Here is a 22,509-nt window from a genome sequence, read left to right on the forward strand (position 1 = left end):
GCTATTCGTGGAAAAAGTCCTCCTCGAGCAACTGAGGAGTGCTGATCTCAAGCACCTTCGGGAGGAGACACGAATAAACTGGATAAAGGGCTCCAATCCCAGCGGGACTGAGGGTTCTCTTCCTCTATCCACTCTCATTCAAGTCACAGAAAGATCTCGAATGAGAGTGGAAGGATGGGCTTTGGCCGTGGTAAGCCCGAGCTTCCCACAAACAGGGGAGGTATGTAACAGGGGACTTATCCCTGTTGAGAAATGTGCCTCTAAACCAGCAGTGTGGTGGTTAATTGCTGGTAGGCAATTAACTAACACCACCCGGCTGATTACAGGGGTTAGAAAAAGCCTGCCTCTGAGACAGGAAGAGAGCCTCCTTAGTCCACAACTGGGCTGAACAAGGAGACAGACATTTTGAGCCTGCCAAAAGAGACTGCAAGCTGACAACAAGACACAGGGGATAATACTTCTATACCTGGATCCTGACATTGCCTTATCACAGATGGGTGTGGACACCAGGAGAACAAAGAAGCCTTCCCCTACAGCAACCCAGCTAACAGATAAGACTTTTCTTTTAAGACTATTATCTATGTCTATCTAAGTATATGAAGGTCTCTATGGTTTGGGCTGGTGAATCGCTGGGCTAAGCATGCAGTTAGAGAGCTGGATCAAAAGTGTATATATATTCCAGAGTGGAGCAGATTTTGTTTGCTGATTTACATGTTTGCTGTGTTTAAAGCAACAGGCGCAATAAAGCCTTATTTTAATTTCACCTTAAAACAGTCTCCATTGCATACCTCTGAACACATCTCTTACAGTGACCATCTTAGGTATCCAACAGATTCCTTATAGGCCTATATAAAATCCCTCCCCTAATGATAGAGCCATAATGTCCATGGGATTTCCATGGGAGATGAATTCAGTAAACTCTGTCTCAGCCTTGATGGAAGTATGTTCCCCTTCTGCAGATTTTTATTCCTTCATTGATAATATTTAGCCAGTTATTTAATATAATCATATTACAGCAGGTTTTTTTTAATGTTAGAGATTGATAGAAGAGCATAAATCATTATCAGAGTTAATAAGATCATGAAGGAAGCCCACAAAGGCAGCGGCTGAGTCAAATTTCCCAAGGGATTCACTAAACATTAAGGGCCTCATGCAGTAAGCGCCGAAAATAAATTTTGGGCAAGATTTTGAACTTGCCATGTTTTTGCTGTGTGCTCTCACGGTATGCAGAAAGGCCCGAATACCAGTGAGAGCAACATTAGCAAACATGGCGAGTTGCCGGCGCCAAGATGACCTGCCCTCCGAGAAGGGCTCATCCGGCGAGATCTGTCTGCAGCAGAGAGATCCGCCTCCCTCTATTGTATTGTTCGTCTTTATTTATATAGTGCCATTAATGTACATAGCGCTTCACAGTAGTAATACACGTGGTGATCAAATAAATAACAGATAATATAAATAACAGATCATGGGAATAAGTGCTTCAGACATAAAAGTAACATTTCGGAAGAGGAGTCCCTGCCCCGAGGAGCTTACAGTCTAATTGGTAGGTAGGGAGAACGTACAGAGACAGTAGGAGGGAGTTCTGGTAAGTGCGTCTGCAGGGGTCCAAGCTTTATGTATCATGTGTTCAGAATATCCACAGTGCTATTCTTATGCTTCTTTAAGCAGATGTGTCTTAAGGTGAGTCTTAAAGGTGGATCTGCAGGGGTCCAAGCTTTATGTATCATGTGTTCAGAATATCCACAGTGCTATTCATATGCTTCTTTAAGCAGATGTGTCTTAAGGTGGGTCTTAAAGGTGGATCTGCAGGGGTCCAAGCTTTATGTATCATGTGTTCAGAATATCCACAGTGCTATTCATATGCTTCTTTAAGCAAGTGTGTCTTAAGGTGGGTCTTAAAGGTGGATAGAGAGGGTGCTAGTCGGGTACTGAGGGGAAGGGCATTCCAGAGGTGTGGGGCAGTCAGTGAAAAAGGTTTAATGCGGGAGAGGGCTTTAGATACAATGGGGGTAGAAAGAAGACATCCTTGAGAAGAACGCAAGAGTCTGGATGGTGCATAACGAGAAATTAGGGCTGAGATGTAAGGAGGGGCAGAAGAGTGTAAAGCTTTAAAAGTGAGGAGAAGAATGGAATGTGAGATGCGGGATTTGATCGGAAGCCAGGAGAGGGATTTCATGAGGGGAGATGCTGAGACAGATCTAGGAAAGAGTAGAGGGATTCTGGCAGCAGCGTTTAGGATAGATTGTAGGGGAGACAGGTGAGAGGCGGGACCTCTCTGCGATAATGTCGCCGTAAATAAAAATATTTTAAATTAAAATGTTATTCCTAGTATAGATGTGCAGGGCGTCTCCGGAGCTGAACCGCAGACCCAGTACTCCACCCCGCCCTGGCCACTTAGCACCTGCAATAAGTGTGCTACGATATAAAGGTCATTAAGGCTTTAACGCCTGTATATCCAGTATAGCCGGTCACAGGACTATTTTGGCCACCACCAATAGCCACAGCGGGTTACATTATACATGCTTTAACTGTACTTCCCGACACAATCGTTTCATTTTCTAGTATCATGGCACATATTTAGCACACATTTCCAGAGTAGGGCTATACACTTATTTTCTCCCACAGATGGAAGAGAGTACCTTTATTAAGCTGATGAAGACTTGCTTGGGTTTTCTTCAGCTCCTGCTCGGTATTTTGCTTCTCCGCTTTGGTATCGTTCAGCACTTTTTGCAGAACATTCTGTTTCTCTTCGGACTCCTTTAGGGTCTGTTTGTATTGCTGTAGGGTGTCATTGTATCTATTGAGCTCCTGTAACACTTTCTCAACCTCCTGTTTGCTTTGCTGCCGGCGCATGTCGCTCTCCCTCAGCAGGTCCTCTCTGCTCTGGATACTTTGAGCCAGGCTGCTGTTCTGGGTGATGTGATCTGTGGATAATTGCTGTAATTCTCTGGAAACCTGGATATCTGTAACATGGAAATGTGCCTGTAAATCCCCAGCCTATGACAAGGACAAATACTTGGCGATGGTTATTTAATGTAAACAGAGAATTGACTTTGTGTCCCCCTCTTACATCCCTTCTTCCACCTCAGCAAACCATACAAACATTACTGATAACAAATCTTTTGCTCTTCCTCATTTGTTTAATTTTGGGGCTATTACTATAGCTCCATACTTTGCAAGTTGTATTCTAATGTTAGGCCACTTATACACTGTGATCCCCGGCACACAGTGATCCCTGGCACACAGTGATCCCCGACACAATGTGATCCCCGGCACACAGGGATCCCGGCAGCCCAGGAATCCCCATCAGCACAGTGATCCCTGGCACACAGTGATTCCTGGCAGAACAGGGATCCCCGGCCGCACAGGGATCCTCAGCCGCACAGGGATCCCCGGCAGCACAGGGATCCCCGGCAGCACAGTGATCCCCGGCAGCACAGGGATCCCCAGCAGCACAGTGATCCCTGGCACACAGTGATTCCTGGCAGAACAGGGATCCCCGGCCGCACAGGGATCCTCGGCTGCACAGGGATCCTCGGCCGCACAGGGATCCCCGGCAGCACAGGGATCCCCGGCAGCACAGTGATTCCCAGCAGCACAGTGATCCCGGTAGCACAGTGATCCCCAGCAGCACAGGGATCCCCGGCAGCACAGTGATTCCCAGCAGCACAGTGATCCCCGGTAGCACAGTGATCCCAGTAGCACAGGGATCCTCGGCACACAGTGATCCCCAGCAGCACAGGGATCCCCGGCAGCACAGTGATTCCCAGCAGCACAGTGATCCCCGGTAGCACAGTGATCCCGGTAGCACAGTGATCCCAGTAGCACAGGGATCCCCGGCTGCACAGGGATCCCCAGCAGCACAGGGATCCCCAGCAGCACAGGGATCCCCAGCAGCACAGGGATCCCCGGCTGCAAAGGGATCCCCAGCAGCACAGGGATCCCCGGCTGCAAAGGGATCCCCGGCAGCACAGGGATCCACGGCAGCACAGAAGGACGTTAATGTGTGGTGGTTCCACTAGTTTTTGTGCTACACGGTAACCTACTTCCATGAGACACAGTCAGGTGTCCTATAGCAGGAGGCTGCTTAATAAATATGGCCTAAAATGTTCCACTTTTTATTGGAAAGCACTTAATGTATTTGAGGAAGTCCGTCTTGCTTTCTGCTTTATAAACATAAATATTGTACACATCTTTTTTTAATATACAGTATGGCGTTTCTTTCCAATGTTTAATACATTTAGAATAATTTTTATGTCAACATAGTACAAAGACATTTAAATCACTCTATAAGACCGGCCAAAGTAATGTAGTGCCACAGATTAAATGAAAGGTATAAAAACCCAAGGAGTCAGTTACAGTACCACTTACAGTACCAGTTACAGTACCAGTTAAGTTACAGTGCCAGTTACAGTATCAGTATCAGTATCAGTACCAGTTACAGTACCAGTTACAGTACCATTTACAGTACCACTTACAGTACCACTTACAGTACCAGTTACAGTACCACTTACAGTACCACTTACAGTACCATTTACAGTACCACTTACAGTACCACTTACAGTACCATTTACAGTACCACTTACAGTACCAGTTAAGTTACAGTGCCAGTTACAGTATCAGTATCAGTATCATTACCAGTTACAGTATCACTTACAGTACCAGTTACAGTATCAGTACCACTTACAGTACCAGTTACAGTACCAGTTACAGTATCAGTACCACTTACAGTACCAGTTACAGTATCAGTACCACTTACAGTACCACTTAAGTATCAATACCAGTAGCACTTACAGTATCAGTACCACTTACAGTACCAGTTACATTACCAGTACCCGTTACAGTACCAGTTACATTACCAGTACCCGTTACAGTACCAGTTACAGTACCACTTACAGTACCAGTACCCGTTACAGTACCAGTTACAGTACCACTTACATTACCAGTACCCGTTACAGTACCAGTACCAGTTACAGTACCACTTACATTACCAGTACCCGTTACAGTACCAGTTACAGTACCCGTTACAGTACCAGTACCCGTTACAGTACCAGTTACATTACCAGTACCCGTTACAGTACCAGTACCAGTTACAGTACCACTTACATTTCACCGACATTCCAATGCTGGTCACAAGCAAAATAAGACAAACCCCCAGTGTTACGAGAGTATGGTGAGGAGTCCAGTTCTGAAATCCTAAACAAGTGAGAAAACAGACAGTAAGAGCATGAAACTTCAGTGGGCTACAAGACAATGAAACTTCAGTGGGCTACAAGACAAGAGATTGTGCACAGAGATTCATCGTTACATCTTATTAAAACAACCTCAGTAAACTACACTTTTTTCAAAACACAAAATATTTGAATTGTGTTCTCTGTATAAACAGAACAGTTTGCTCAGCCCGTAATGTTCAGTAATACATGTGTTCTCAAACTTTCCATATTACGGACCATATCACAGTTGCTTTAATTTTTAAGGACCACCCAATGTGCACTTTTCCCCAGTCCTCAATATATTTATATACACAGGAACATATAGCATTTAATTGACAAATATTGGACCAATATCAAAACCAGCTTTCAATACTAATATAAAATGCACAGCTACAGGAAAGAGCTCCCCAACGTGGGGTTGTAACATCTTTGGGGACCGCTGGTGGTCAGGAGACCCAAGCCAGAGACTTTACAGAGTATAAGAAGTTCTAACTTCACTCATTCTCACAGCAGAGTATTAATGGTGGAATTGGGATCGGAATCTTGAACACCAAGCAAGTTCAGAGGCCCTTAAAGTTATAATAACTGAGTGTCCCAGAATGGGCTTGAAATGAGCTGTACACCTTTGCTTCTATTGATCTCTATAAGTGTTGCTAATTTCCTTAATCAACCTTTCACTAAAGGTATTATACATCACCTGAGCAAAACAAGAGGCATTAAACGCAGCAATAGTTCCTGCTAAATATTTATTTTGAGGCACATGCAAAGGAACATTTAAATATAATTATCACAATTTTTCACACGCTACTCCCTAAAGTCAGATGTCCAGTGATATTGGGCTATCCCCAAAAATGACCTTAAGTGAGTCTCAGACACCGGGGCGCACTCTCAAAGCAACGAGGTCGGGAAAGGGCTTTCCGGCTCAGGTCGCACAGAACGGAGACATCGGAGCTTTGAAAATATGCCACAAAGTGTAAAGTAATGTCGCTATTATCTTACTCTCCAAGGTCCATGTTTACTAAGGGGCGTTAAGGCATAAGGCTTCGGAGATTGTGCAGTAAACCTATTACTTTTAGAGATACATGATTTCAGCTTTCTTCCTATAGTGTCTTTGTTAGTTTCTTCTCCCTCTATTAGATCACTGTTATACTACAAACTGATCTCCCCTTGTTTCAGACAGATATATTGGCATTGTGACGGGAGCGGGTAACTAGCCTCTCAAAGGTTAAGCCCATTTTGGTTACCCCTGATCCGTGTATAAGGGTCCCAGAGAGTTAGCTCTTGGCCCAGTAACAGTGTATCATGCCAATGTATTGTATGACATAAAAGTTTTTTTTGTGTTTTTCCCTTTCTGGGAGTGCCAGTGAGCAGGGATTGCTGGGGTATGAGTTTCCGGGCGTCCCAGCGAGCAGGGATTGATAAGGTATGAGTTTCAAGGGGGGGGGGGGTGGGGAGGGGGGGGTTGCGGAGGATCCATTGATATAATGTGCCTAGGAGGTTGGGGTCCGGAGTTGTCAGTTCCCCCATAAATGTACCCGGGAATCATGCCTGATTCTCGGACACATGTAGGCACATTGTCCCGGCAATATCTCCCTTTGAAAACACAAGCGCGACTCACTGCTAGGATTCCCTGCTTCAGCACAGACCAGGGAGGTAAATGGAGGATAGGGGATGTGAGGTATCCCTGAATGGTAAAGGAGTCCCTAGACTAAGGGGAGATGCCCAGTTAATGCCCATGTCCCCCTGAATCCCATATAGGGGTTCTGGCATTACTCCAACCATGAATAAGGTTGTGAGGATTTTTAAAGTCTAAGCCCGGTTAAATTGTGTGGGGAATATGGCTGTAGGAATAAAGTGCAAACTTCTTATTATATTCTGCATAACCAGACTTAGAAAAGTATAAAATATATAGTTTATTAAACAGTGTGTTTTAAAATACATATATGCTTTGTGCACAGTATATGAGCTGGACTTTCAGGTCCTATGTCCTGAGTCACTGGGCTACCAAGATGGTGCCCCTGTGTCTACTCAGACATCGGACATGAAAGCCACAGAGGATGTCAGAAGTGTGAAGAGCATTTGGGCAGGAGGTTTAAGCTGAGTACCCACGTCTTGGGATGAATGGTAGTCCTCGCTTGTTGTCAACTACCCATTCTCTGACCTCGGGCAGACATTTCTGCAGAAATTGCTCCTGGAATATGAGGTCCAGCAGTCCCCGGTACTTGGTGGCATTCCACCCTTCGATCCACTGGGTACCATGCAGGGTTAGCCGGGCTAACGTATTCCAGGTGAGTGTCCCGGTTAGTCTTTTCCCCAGATCAGAACAGACCCCGGTAAGCCTCTGGATTTAGGGCATATCGGTAAAGTAAAATCACCTTTACGTGGTTGTAGTCTTGGCTGTCCCCTGTTGGGACTGCTTGGAAAGCCTTCAGGACTCTAAGCAGGGGTCACAAGTGCAGGACCTGGTCCCGGGCTGGGATATGGAACCGTCCGCATTGGTCCTCGAAAACTTTCAAAAGCCGTCGATATCATCGGTGCTATCCACAAACTTGGCAAAGCTGTGGTAAGACACCTTTGGGGGTCGGGGCTGGTCAGGGTCCCGATGGGGATGGGACATCTGACCACCTTGGGCAGCCGCGATCAGCTGCAACTTTTGTTCAAACGTGACCCAGACAGCCATGGCTGTAATGATAGCCATAATATCCACAGCAGGGGCAGCAGTAGCCAGTGGGGCTACTTCAAGAGGGACCACAGGCTCATCCTCGCTCTCGTCCTCTGTTGCCTCTGCAATTTCCTCGATATTCAGTGTTATGTCCTGGGCTGGAGTAGCCACTGTTGCCCCCATGTCCAGGGGAGAAGCTATGCTGGCTTCGTTGTGGTCCAGATCCTCCTCGAGCTGAGCTTTATCCCGACAGTCCATCAGTAGTCCGTACCCCTCACACCAGGTCACAACTCTCTGGTGATCCCAGGACTGATAGCATCCTGACTGCTGAGACATCTTCCCCTTTGGGCACTAAACTTCAAAGACAAAGAACAGTGTACTTTCTCCTGCCCTGTGTAAATCATGCGTACGTGTACTACTTGTTTTGAGAGCTTACAATCTATGAGCTACTACAAACCCCCACAGGATCAAATCTTAATTATCCCACCTCTGCCACCAGAAAAAAAGCCTGTCACGGGAGACCAGGAACTTTTACCACCACTTATATATTACCGAGATCATACATTAGGCAAAACAAGGTGGTAAAACAAATTGTGTTTATATTGATAAACCCACGTACAAAAAGAAGAATTACACAAGAAACAGTTAAAAATACACTTACTGGAGAGGCGCATGCGCGAAGCCAGAGTAGATGGAAGCTTAGGTTTCTAGCTCTGCTCGCATCGGCACAATAATCTATTAAAAGCGGCAATCAAAGTGACCCCCCACGAATCAGTCCAGTGAATTCAAGTAGGGGAATACCTGGTGATGCCGGCACGGGGAAAAGCAAAGCAGAAAGACCCCTCGGTCACGACTTATTTCAATAAAAAAACCCCTGCAGCAGGAGACAGCCCTGATCCCCCTACAGCAGGGATGGCGGCAGAGGCTGAGGTTGCCAGGCCGGCTGCAAGAGCGGATGACAATGAACCAGTAACGAGAAAAGACTTCAGGGAGCTCTGTGCAGAGATGAAACAGTTCTTTAACAAAGAGCTGTGGAATCTGCGGAGGGACCTCGATGGACTGGGGGAGAGGACCGGGTCCCTAGAGACCAAAATGGACGCTAACACAAAGGCCATCCAACAGACAAACAAAATAGTAGCCCAGTTACAGAATAAGATCCGTGACCTCTCAGACAAACAAGAGGACACCGAAAACCGGGACAGACGAAATAATGTCCGTATCCGTGGGGTGCCTGAGACAGTAACAGACGCTGAGGAATTCGTTCAACAGTGGCTGGAGCACATACTGCCTGATAAATCTGCCCAGGACTTACACCTTGATAGGTGCCATAGAGCCCTCCGTTCAAGACCACAGGCAGGAGTCCCCCCTCGGGATATCATAGTTCGCTTTCATTTTTATAAAATAAAAGATGCAGTTTGCCGGATGGCCAGGGAGGCCAGGTCCATGGAGTATGAGGGTGTCAGGCTTCAGATCTTTCAGGATCTATCCCCGGCTACCCTCCTGAGACGACGTAGCCTGGGACCGGTAACTAAAATCCTGCAGGACAGGGGGGTCAGGTACAGATGGCTGTTCCCCTTTGCCCTGCTAGTGGTGAAGAACGGTGTGGCGAATACCCTACGGAGGGCCGAGGACGGCAACAGCTTCCTCAAGAAGCTGGGACTACAGCAAAACCCCCCCAGCCCTGGCCCCTCTCATCCACCTCACCTGGAATCCGAGGCTGATCCGACCCCGTCGACGTCCTGGAACAGAGTGGGAGCCGCGCTGGAGGAAACCCCGTGAAACCACGAGTTCTGCACAGCTCCGCCGGACTGGTAGAGCTCTTAAAGGGACCTGATGCATGTCTCCCTCCCTCGTGTCAAAATGGCCGGCCATGGGTACTCCTGCGATGTCCCCCCCTGGTGGTCTTCTCCGAGTACTGCAGCTAGGAGACGCCGGATCCCTTCTTCTCCGACAGGCAGTGAAGATGAGAGCGGGAAAGCAGCTTAAAGGCGCGAACGGGAGGAGGGAGGAGCTCCAGCCCGGCACACACCGCGACGTCATCACCAGTACTCCCTGGCGCTCGGGCACTTCCGGCCATAGAGGGGACTTCCGGGTCAGGGGGTATCGGACGCGGAGTGAGGGACACTGGACCTGGGGGGAGGTGGGGGAAACGGAGCTGGATGCCGGTGCGGGGGGCGGCGGCAGTGAGGGGCTAGCTCCCCTGAGAACCCGGGGCGAGCCTCAGAGCCCTGCATTGGCGACGCATCAGAAGGGTTTGGAAATGCTTGCCCGTGCCGCTCTCCCCCTCGCGGCCCCCCCCCCCTCCTCTTGCCGCCTCTCCCTCGTTATCTCATCTTGCCCTTGGCCTTCTCCCCCCCGCTTTTTCTCTCCTTCCTCTCCCCCCCCTCTCCCCTCCCCCCCCCCCTTAACCCCCCCCCATTTATCCCTTCCCCTCCCTCTCCCCTCACCACCCCCCCCACATCATTTCCCCTCCTCTGCACCACCCTACCTTTTGCCCCTAACCCCTCCACCCCCCTCCCTGCCCCCCACCCCCCCTCCACCCCCCTCCCTCCACCCCCCCCCTCCCTCCACCCCCCCCTCCACCCCCCCCCACGAGTTGTACTAACAGTAAGCAGGGGGAGTTGGGCAATACGCCCTAGGCTGGGGGGAGAGCAGTTGGGGGAGAGAAAGAAGCGCCGCCATAGGGGTGCTCCCGCCAAGGCCAGGCTGACACATATACATCTTGAAGGGATGACATTACAGGCTCAAGAGAGAAAGGTTATTGCTGGGTTCATGTTTGACCCAGGTTTGTTTGTTCAACCTAATTGACTTAGACTCTACATGATGACTATTGATTAATGCACTTTGTCTACTTTAGGGTCAGGAATCGCTCACGGCGGTCGGCTGGCGGGGTATCGGGGTGCTCGGGGGCACCCTCGATGGGGTCCCATTTCGGTGGTCCGCTCCGTGACCAAGACACAGGCCCCCACTCCGCATGAGATCTACGGATGGGGCAAGCGAGGATACGTAAGCCCCCAACGCAGAATCCCACAGAGGCATTAACTTCGGGAGTGGGGAGACGTCGGTCCGGGGAGGCCCCCGAGCGCCGGGATGTGTCCGTGGAGCCGAAGCTGAATTACGCTAAGTCTATAGTTATTGTTTTACTTTTTGAAGTTGTAATAAAGAATGTTATGTGATGCCGCAATACACACACAAAGTTCAATGTCGGTGCGAGACACCTTTGGTCTTCGCCGGCGCCTCACAAGGTATCTCATGGAGGTAGTCCATGGGAGCCAACACGCCCTACAGAGGACATGCCCACAAAGACTGGCACTCCCGATTGACGGGTGCCAGTCGGCGGTCCGACAAACAGGGCATAAGAGCCGACTCTGGATCAGCCCAGACAAGGCTCTTCCCTTTTTCTTTTTGTTTACCCAGTTCTTCCCCCTCTCCTTCCCCCTCTCCTCCCCCCCTTCCCTATCCTTGGGGCTGCGGGCCTACCATCAGAGCAGGGCAAGGCCAACCCAGGGGCACATACCTATCACAGATCACACTCATAATAATAGGAGGCCCAGATTTGGACCGCCTCAGAACCATAACATCTCTACGCAGATCCCAGACACCAACCTAACTATATGGCGCTGAATTTTATATCTATAAACGTAAAGGGATTTAACAACCCTACGAAAAGAAAAGTCGCCTTTACAGATTTTAAGGCAAAACAGGCCGACATCCTCCTAATACAGGAAACACATTTTAGCCGTAACAGTGTACCCAAATTCCTAGATAGACAATTCACACAGTTCTATTGGGCGTCCGCTGCAGAAAAAAAAAGAGGGGTCGGAGTTATCTTCCACAACAGGGTTCCATTCACACTGGACACGATTAGGAGAGACAAGGAAGGCAGATACTTAATAGTAGTGGGTTCAATACAAGAACAGCCATTGACAATAGCCTCGGTGTATGCCCCGGGTGAGCAAGGACATGAATTTATCAAGGATTTTTTTCAGAAACTGACGCAGGTAGCCAAAGGTCAGATAATCCTAGCGGGAGACTTCAACCTGACTATGAACCCCAAGCTAGATAGATCGGGAATCGCTAGAAACGGTCGCAAGAAAGTGATTGACACCCTAAAATCAGGTCTCAAGAAAGCCCAGCTAGTAGATATCTGGAGGGAACTTCACCCCACTGAAAAAAACTATACTTTTTACTCCCACCCCCACGACGTCTATAGCAGAATCGACTACTTCTTCATTTCTAGTAGACTGGTTCCCTTGGTCGCCCAGGCTTTGATCCATGATATTTCATGGTCAGACCATGCACCTATAGAGCTGAGGTGCAACCAAATTCGCCCTGATAGACCCGGTGCAAACTGGAAATTAAATGAGTCACTCCTTAAGATCCCAGCTATATGCGACTCAGTCGGAGAGGAGATAGATCAATTCTTCACGACTAATTATGGTTCGTGAGCTCCGACCTCACCCTCTGGGAGGCCCATAAGGCAACCATAAGGGGCACTTTAATTGGTATTGCCGCCCGTAGAAAGAGAGAGCGTAATAACAAGATAGCAGCCCTCCAATCCAAATTAAATTCCCTCACATCAAGGCACAAAATGACGCAAGATCCGAGGGTCCTATTGGAGTTAAAGAACACCAAAATCGAACTAAACCTACTATTGGTCTCCCAGGCTGATAAGTCTTTGAGTTGGTCACGGAGGAAATTTTACGAAAAGGCGAACAGGCCGGATACCATGCTAGCGCGCAAACTAAACACTAGACAGCCTAATTATAACATACAGGCGGTGCGCCTGAAGGATGGCTCCTCCACATCCAACCCAAAAAGCATAGTCGAGGAATTGAAATCATTCTACGAAAATTTATATAATGGAGAGAAAGTGGCACATAACTCCAAAACGGCAAGGGCCACGGAAGATTTTCTAGCACGGTCCAACCTAACAGGGCTGAGCGAGCAGGACAGGGAGGGGTTGGAGGCTGATTTCACATTAGAAGAACTTACCCAGGTCATTACGGACCTTAAACCCTCAAAGGCCCCGGGGCCAGATGGGTTTTCGGGGCAGTATTATAAGGCGTTCGCAGAGAACCTAGCCCCATGGCTGCTCCGAATGTATAATGCTGTATTAGCAGGAGCCCCGTTCCCGGAGCAGATGCTCCAGGCGTCAATCTCAGTTATCTATAAACCTGGGAAAGATCCGCAGGACTGTAAAAGTTATAGACCAATTTCCCTAATTAATACGGATGTTAAAATATACGCCAAACTACTGGCCAATAGATTAAGTCTTATCCTGCCCAGACTCATACATCCAGATCAAGTCGGCTTTATAATGGGTAGACAAGCTGCGGCAACACCCGACGAATCATTGATCTGCTAGAAATAGCCAATAATCAGAAATTAAGCGTTATGATGTTGAGTCTGGATGCGGAAAAAGCGTTTGACAGGATTGACTGGCCCTACTTAAAACAGACGCTTGGGGCATACGGCTTTGGGGAAAGGGTGAGTGGGGCGATAATGTCGCTATACTCGGGCCCCACAGCCAAGGTCATACATCAGGGTTTCCCCTCTAATTTATTTCAAATTAAAAGCGGCACACGTCAGGGGTGCCCGTTATCCCCCCTGTTATTCGCCCTATGTATGGAACCTTTAGCTGCGCAAATCCGTAACAACCCGGATATTTCAGGGATTACGGTGCATTCACAATCACATAAGATTGCCCTGTACGCAGACGATATACTGCTGCTAATCACCAGGCCTCTCACCTCCCTGCCGAACCTATTTGACCTGTTGGATAAATTTAATAGAATATCAGGATTCAAAATAAATCAAACCAAATCAGAGGCCCTGAATATCAGCCTCCCAAAGGAAACTGAAAAACTACTGAGTCTGAACTTTAATTTCAATTGGCAACCAAAACATATTAAATATCTAGGGGTCTACATCACTAAAGATTACAGGGGCGTCTATGATGCTAATTACCCCAAACTAATCAAGACACTAAAAGCAGATTTAAAAAAATGGACGCCCTACAAGATCTCCTGGATAGGAAGGATACATAGTGTCAAGATGAATCTCCTCCCCCGTATCCTATATTTGTTTCAGACTCTACCAGTGCCACTTAGACTGAAGGATACTGTATACTCTCACTTCAGTCTGATCTCTCCGAATTTATCTGGGGAGGGAAAAAACCGAGAGTAAATAAGACAATTATGAAAAAAACCACGCGGACAGGAGGCCTAGCGGTACCTTGCCTGGTCTCTTACTACAAAGCGGCGCAATTGTGTCAGCTCACACAATGGCAGACCAACCCCGATCGGAAAAGATGGGTGGATCTGGAAAAGAGGGCTTGTGCCCCACTAGAGATAGAGAATTTGTTATGGTTACCCAAAACAGCTATTAAATGGGCTGAACGACCGCTCTCATCGGTGGCCAACTCACTGTCGGTATGGGAGGCCACAAAATATAAACATACCCTGACCACAAGGCGCTCTATGATGGCCCCCTTGTGGGGCAACCCTAACTTTGCACCGGGACTAGTGGCAAATGCCGCAGGGCCCTGGAAAAAATATGGATATCTTAGGTTAAGAGATCTGGGGGCTATACCGAACAGAGTTAAATCATTAGAACAAATTAGATCTGACAAAAACATCCCACATTCCGAATTTTTTTGCTACCTCCAGATACGAGCGTTCTTCGCCAAAAACTCCCCATTCCCACCATTAACCACATTCGAAAAGCTCTGTCTGACGAAAACAGACACACAGGGACTTACATCGCAGATCTATAGAGAAGTGGTCGGTTCTGGGAGCTCACAGCAACGACAAAAACTGACGTATCAACTTAGATGGGAAACAGATATTGGGGAGGAATTGGAGGAGGACGACTGGACTGCTATAATAGAGGCTACTGCCAAGAGCTCCATATGCACTACTTTGAAGGAGAATGCATATAAAGTATTGATGAGGTGGTACCTCACCCCATTAAAATTATCAAGGTTTGTCACAGGATACTCCCCGCTGTGTCCCAAACAGTGCGGAGAATCGGCGGACCTGTTGCACATGCTGTGGTCTTGCCCTCGGATCTCACACCTGTGGGATGAAATTAGACATTGGATCCAGAGGATTTTTGACCTCACAATTCCCCCTGATCCATGGCTGTTCCTATTGAACAGACCATGGAAGGGTCTTTCAAAAGCAGGTAATAAACTAGTTGCACATTTTGCAACAGCAACGAGGTGCGAGATCGCAGCTATGTGGAAACAACCAGAGACCCCAAATATCCCAAAAATTCGGAATCGATTATGGTACATCTGCCAGATGGAGAAATTGACGAGTCTGGTCAATGACACTGGCGAAAAATATCTAAAAGTCTGGACGCCTTGGTTGGCACAGACAGACATCCCGGGGGTTGAGGTAGCCACGATATGGCAGTGATTATTCCAAGTGCATTCTCGTACAAAGTAAGCGGAACGGACAACGAGACCTAGTTGAGGACACACCACGTGAACACTCTGGGCGGCCCTAGAAGTCGGCAAACAAACGGTGTATAGTAAATCTACCAGCCACCTATGGGAAAGTGGCAGTGCAGCGTGCCCGCGCCCCCCCCCCCCATCCCCTTCCTTCCTTCCCACCCTCCCCCGCCTTAATTTACTTTTTTTTTTGTGTGTGTTGTTCCCCCAAGTTTAACCTACATAAATATCCCAACTGGTTTTAGAAATACCATGTGCAACGCATGAACTCTTGTGGCTCCAGAAGGAGAATGTAGCAGTATCGTACATGAATGTAATACTGTGAATGTTCGTGTTATTTGTATTGCGATGCTATTTATATTGAAAATATTCCAATAAACTTGAAGTTATAAAAAAAAAAAAAATACACTTACTGGGTGTCTGGGGGGGAAATCTAGGCTTTCCTAGGTGCAGGGCGCCCGCTTGGATGTGCTTACCCTGACCGGGATATACACCCGGTTCTCCTGGTCCTCTTTTCAGCTTCAGTTCCCAGCCACGACCGCTACATTCAATTCTCAGAACTTGGTCCTCGCATCTGACTTAGTCTCTGCAGGGCAGGCTTTTCTAGCTTCAAAACAAAGCCGGTTGCTCTGCTATTTCGAACAGAGCAACTTTGAAAAGCCCGCCTTAGCTTCATCGACACAAGTCACTAGATGGTCTGGTTCTCTGTCTTGGCCATCGCCTTACATATACTCCGCTAAGCAATCCTTAGCATGGAGGTAGGAGGAGCGGCCAATCAGAGCATGGGAACCCTATCCCACTAGCCAATAGAAACAGGGGCTCATCTCTAGGCTGACATCAGATGTGGAGCATGCTAAGCCGGCTCTGGATGCCCCATAGTCAGGAAATATGAACTGACCAATGGGAAACGCGACGACATTCTGACGCTTTCCCCAGTCAACCAATTGAAACCTACTGGGCAGGCTCCACTAAGTCTGGCAGACCAGGGGGTCCTCCCTGCAGGGGGTCTCTATTCTCTGGAGTCAACACTCTGCCCTGCCCCGTCCACTTAGCCCCCCGACACCTCTCAGCATTCCGTCTCCTCTTTGAACTACGGACTCTATGCAGACTTGCTGGCACCTTAAGCAGATGCCTTGGCTGTCTGCATAGAGCCTTATAATACATGTTTAAAGTGCACAAAACATCTTTTAATACATGGGGGTCCTTGAGGAAACTCAAGTCTGTAAGGCATATAGGACTGAGATATCAGGGCTCTAAAATTAGGAGTCTGGGGGACACGGGGCAGCCACCGGTGTAATTCCACCCACGTACCGGTAAATCATGCCTGCTCGCCGGGAACAATTAAGGGGCTGCTGGCACCCATACTCCTGCAAACAAAATCCTTGCATTCTTACCCACATATCCCACCTAAAACTTACACAGAAAGTTTCATGAATCTGGGGTAAGGGGAAAATAGAAAAAAGGGTCACTTTACATGCAAAGTATAAGATACCTGGCCCCTGGCTTATAGCTGCCAGGGGCCCATGGGACCCAAGGGCAACCAGATGTAAGGATCCGTGAGTCTCGCTACCCTCAGCGCACTTCCTGCTTACCTCAGCCCACTATCGTGTGCTCCACTTTCCCCGCATCCTGCAGCCCGTCACCTGGGACATCTACCAGCCGCCGGTCCACCAGAACGCACGCGTCACGCGTGAGAATTAATGCAGACTCCTTCGGTACCGTCTCAGGGTTGCACCCACGCGGGGGCATCATCGCGCACCATGTACGCGCGAGAAGCGTGCTCTGCACGCACAGGTACAGCGTCACCAGTCCCCATCAGTAAATCTTCCCACTCCTGTCTCCTGCACCTATTCAGCCAATCACAGTAGGCGCTCCTGACGCGCTCCCTCTTGCCTTGTCCTCATTGGTCCCAGTATGCCTTATATGCTCAGCCGTACCACTGGTTCATCGGCTGAGCATAAACCTTCCAACGTGCGAGGTGTTCACTGCTGTCTTGCCTCCACAGTCTTGTCGTGCTTCCTGATCTTTGCTACTGACCTTAGCTATTCCTTCGGACTCCACTCTGTTCTCCTGACCCCGGCTACGTACGATGATCCGCTCCTCTCCATCCCGACCTCAGCAAAGTTCCACGACGATCCGCTTCTCTCCAATCCAGACCACGACTAAGTACCTCCTACGATCCACTTCTCTCCAACACCGACCTCGGCAAGTATTACTGACCATCCAGACCTCTCTTACCCCGACCCGGCTACCTCGACCAATCTACACTCCAGACGCGCCCACGCGGCTGTGGGTTGGCGTTATATCAAATCCCCACCTCGGCCTCGCGGTCACGCCTTGTTTGTGGTGAGCACACCGTTACACCAGAGGGCTTAACCTGTATTATATAGCCTGGTTACCCTCGCCCATCACAGAGGTTTCTACGGTCTGACATTGGATTTGCCCAGAAGTTTCAGACCCTGAAATATAGGTTATTCCTCCTCCTCCTGTCAGAATATAACAGTTGTATGGCACACTGTACACTCGAATGAAGGGAGGAGAATATAACTAATTTAAAACAATGCCTCAGATATTCGCACCTGCATAGAAACATCACATTCGCTGCAAATTCAAATGTCGGTTAAAAATGCACATAATATATCTCTAATATTAGGATACTTTCTACACTTTCACCTGCATGTGATATGAGGAGTGATTTCACTATATACAGATATAGCAGAAGCTAGGGGATAAATCACTAGATACGCGTACATTACTTTATCAATTGTATCATTTGTTTCTTATGGGATGCACCCATTATTTATCTTCAATCTGATTGTATTATTTAACCCGCAGAGTTTCAGTTGATACAGACACTTCCTTAATCAGTGAAGCATAAAGCAAAGCGAGCCCAGAGGGGTGATGGGAATCAGAAGCGAGCAGCGTGTGAACCTATAAAAAGATGCATGTGGTTAAAGAAACGTGTTTATATAAAAACTCTCACTTCACCTGCAGTCAATCAAATTGACACAAACACCCTCTGTGCTCAGGGCAGTAACAGTAACCATACTTCATACTGATAGTTACTGTATCACAGACTCTGTGCTCAGAGCAGTAACAGTAACCATCCAGACTCTTGCGTTCTTCTCAAGGATGTCTTCTTTCTACCCCCTTTGTATCTAAAGCCCTCTCCCGCCTTAAACCTTTTTCCCTGACTGCCCCACACCTCTGGAATGCCCTTCCCCTCAGTACCCGACTAGCACCCTCTCTATCCACCTTTAAGACCCACCTTAAGACACACTTGCTTAAAGAAGCATATGAATAGCACTGTGGATATTCTAAACATGATACATAAAGCTTGGCCCCCTGCAGACGCACTTACCAGAACTCCCTCCTACTGTCTCTGTACGTTCTCCCTACCTACCAATTAGACTGTAAGCTCCTCAGGGCAGGGACTCCTCTTCCGAAATGTTACTTTTATGTCTAAAGCACTTATTCCCATGATCTGTTATTTATATTATCTGTTATTTATTTGATTACCACGTGTATTACTACTGTGAAGCGCTATGTACATTAATGGCGCTATATAAATAAAGACATACAATACAATACAATACTGATAGTTACTGTATCACAGACTCTGTGCTCAGAGCAGTAACAGTAACCATACTTCATACTGATAGTTACTGTATCACAGACTCTGTGCTCAGAGCAGTAACAGTAACCATACTTCATACTGATAGTTACCGTATCACAGACTCTGTAAGCAGTAACAGTAACCATACTTCATACTGATAGTTACCGTATCACAGACTCTGTGCTCAGAGCAGTAACAGTAACAATACTTCATACTGATAGTTACTGTATCACAGACTCTGTGCTCAGAGCAGTAACCGTAACCATACTTCATACTGATAGTTACCGTATCACAGACTCTGTGCTCAGAGCAGTAACAGTAACCATACTTCACACTGATAGTTACTGTATAACAGACTCTGTGCTCAGAGCAGTAACAGTAACCATACATCATACTGATAGTTACTGTATCACAAACTCTGTCCTCAGAGCAGTAACAGTAACCATACATCATACTGATAGTTACTGTATCACAAACTCTGTCCTCAGAGCAGTAACAGTAACCATACTTCATACTGATAGTTACTGTATCACAGACACTGTGCTCAGAGCAGTAACAGAAACTATACTTCATACTGATAGTTACTGTATAACAGACTCTGTGCTCAGAGCAGTAGCAGTAACCATACTTCATACTGATAGTTACTGTATCACAGACACGGTGCTCAGAGCAGTAACAGTAACAATACTTCATACTGATAGCTACCGTATCACAGACACTGTCCTCAGAGCAGTAACAGTAACCATACTTCATACTGATAGTTACCGTATCACAGACTCTGTGATCAGAGCAGTAACAGTAACCATACTTCATACTGATAGTTACTGTATCACAGACTGTGCTCAGAACAGGAACAGTAACAGTAACCATACTTCATACTGATAGTTACCGTATCACAGACACGGTGCTCAGAGCAGTAACAGTAACCATACTTCATACTGATAGTTACTGTATCACAGACTCTGTGATCAGAGCAGTAACAGTAACCATACTTCATACTGATAGTTACTGTATCACAGACTCTGTGATCAGAGCAGTAACAGTAACCATACTTCATACTGATAGTTACTGTATCACAGACACGGTGCTCAGAGCAGTAACAGTAACCATACTTCATACTGATAGTTACTGTATCACAGACTCTGTGCTCAGAGCAGTAACAGTAACCATACTTCACACTGATAGTTACCGTATCACAGACTCTGTGCTCAGAGCAGTAACAGTAACCGTACTTCATACTGATAGTTACCGTATCACAGACTCTGTGCTCAGAGCAGTAACAGTAACCGTACTTCATACTGATAGTTACTGTATCACAGACTCTGTGCTCAGAGCAGTAACAGTAACCGTACTTCATACTGATAGTTACTGTATCACAGACTCTGTGCTCAGAGCAGTAACTGTAACCATACTTCATACTGATAGTTACTGTATCACAGACTCTGTGCTCAGAGCAGTAACAGTAACCATACTTCATACTGATAGTTACTGTATCACAGACTCTGTGCTCAGAGCAGTAACAGTAACCATACTTCATACTGATAGTTACTGTATCACAGACTCTGTGCTCAGAGCAGTAACAGTAACCATACTTAATACTGATAGTTACTGTATCACAGACGCTGTGCTCAGAGCAGTAACAGTAACCATACTTCACACTGATAGTTACCGTATCACAGACTCTGTGCTCAGAGCAGTAACAGTAACCATACTTCATACTGATAGTTACCGTATCACAGTCTCTGTGCTCAGAGCAGTAACAGTAACCATACTTCATACTGATAGTTACTGTATCACAGACTCTGTGCTCAGAGCAGTAACAGTAACCATACTTCATACTGATAGATACCGTATCACAGACACTGTGCTCAGAGCAGTAACAGTAACCATACTTCACACTGATAGTTACTGTATCACAAACTCTGTGCTCAGAGCAGTAACAGTAACCATACTTCATACTGATAGATACCGTATCACAGACTCTGTGATCAGAGCAGTAACAGTAACCATACTTCATACTGATAGTTACTGTATCACAGTCTCTGTGCTCAGAGCAGTAACAGTAACCATACTTCATACTGATAGTTACCGTATCACAGACTCTGTGCTCAGAGCAGTAACAGTAACCATACTTCATACTGATAGTTACCGTATCACAGACACTGTGCTCAGAGCAGTAACAGTAACCATACTGTACTTCACACTGATAGTTACCGTATCACAGACTCTGTGCTCAGAGCAGTAACAGTAACCATACTTCATACTGATAGATACCGTATCACAGACACTGTGCTCAGAGCAGTAACAGTAACCATACTTCATACTGATAGTTACTGTATCACAGTCTCTGTGCTCAGAGCAGTAACAGTAACCATACTTCATACTGATAGTTACTGTATCACAAACTCTGTCCTCAGAGCAGTAACAGTAACCATACTTCACACTGATAGTTACTGTATCACAGACTCTGTGCTCAGAGCAGTAACAGTAACCATACTTCATACTGATAGTTACCATATCACAGACTCTGTGCTCAGAGCAGTAACAGTAACCATACTTCATACTGATAGTTACCATATCACAGACTCTGTGCTCAGAGCAGTAACAGTAACCATACTTCATACTGATAGTTACCGTATCACAGACTCTGTGCTCAGAGCAGTAACAGTAACCATACTTCATACTGATAGTTACCATATCACAGACTCTGTGCTCAGAGCAGTAACAGTAACCATACTTCATACTGATAGTTACCATATCACAGACTCTGTGCTCAGAGCAGTAACAGTAACCATACTTCATACTGATAGTTACTGTATCACAGACTCTGTGCTCAGAGCAGTAACAGTAACCATACTTCATACTGATAGTTACTGTATCACAGACACGGTGCTCAGAGCAGTAACAGTAACAGTAACCATACTTCATACTGATAGTTACCGTATCACAGACTCTGTGCTCAGAGCAGTAACAGTAACCGTACTTCATACTGATAGTTACTGTATCACAGACTCTGTGCTCAGAGCAGTAACTGTAACCATACTTCATACTGATAGTTACTGTATCACAGACTCTGTGCTCAGAGCAGTAACAGTAACCATACTTCATACTGATAGTTACCGTATCACAGACTCAGTGCTCAGAGCAGTAACAGTAACCATACTTCACACTGATAGTTACTGTATCACAGACTCTGTGCTCAGAGCAGTAACAGTAACCATACTTCACACTGATAGTTACCGTATCACAGACTCTGTGCTCAGAGCAGTAACAGTAACCATACTTCATACTGATAGTTACCGTATCACAGACTCTGTGCTCAGAGCAGTAACAGTAACCATACTTCACACTGATAGTTACCGTATCACAGACTCAGCTTACAATGGAATTAATGTAACTTATAGACACCCATACTGTGTGATGCTTATAAACTCTTTATCAGTGTAGCGGAATTTGCCTGGAACAAGGTTGGGTGAATTGATGGACTTCGGATTTAGAGCCAGAGAAATTCTATGAACACACGTTCTGCCATCAGTAGCAAACCACAGGTTCCCTATAA

At 46.8% G+C, this 22,509-nt stretch overlaps 1 protein-coding gene across 2 annotated transcripts in view; it reads right to left on the bottom strand.

Annotated features, from left to right (window-relative positions):
• Positions 1–22,509, bottom strand: part of CD72 (CD72 molecule) — a 122,195-nt gene that overhangs the window by 85,286 nt on the left and 14,400 nt on the right. For both annotated transcript variants that reach the window (XM_075575298.1, XM_075575290.1), the window contains exons 3-4: positions 5,107–5,196; positions 2,640–2,963 (exon numbers count right to left, since the gene is read on the bottom strand). In XM_075575298.1, coding sequence (XP_075431413.1) covers positions 2,640–2,963; positions 5,107–5,196 — 414 coding nt within the window. The remainder of the gene's footprint in view (positions 1–2,639; positions 2,964–5,106; positions 5,197–22,509) is intronic.

Source organism: Ascaphus truei, chromosome 1 (assembly GCF_040206685.1).
Source record: "Ascaphus truei isolate aAscTru1 chromosome 1, aAscTru1.hap1, whole genome shotgun sequence".
NCBI classification, from domain to species: Eukaryota; Metazoa; Chordata; class Amphibia; order Anura; family Ascaphidae; genus Ascaphus; species Ascaphus truei.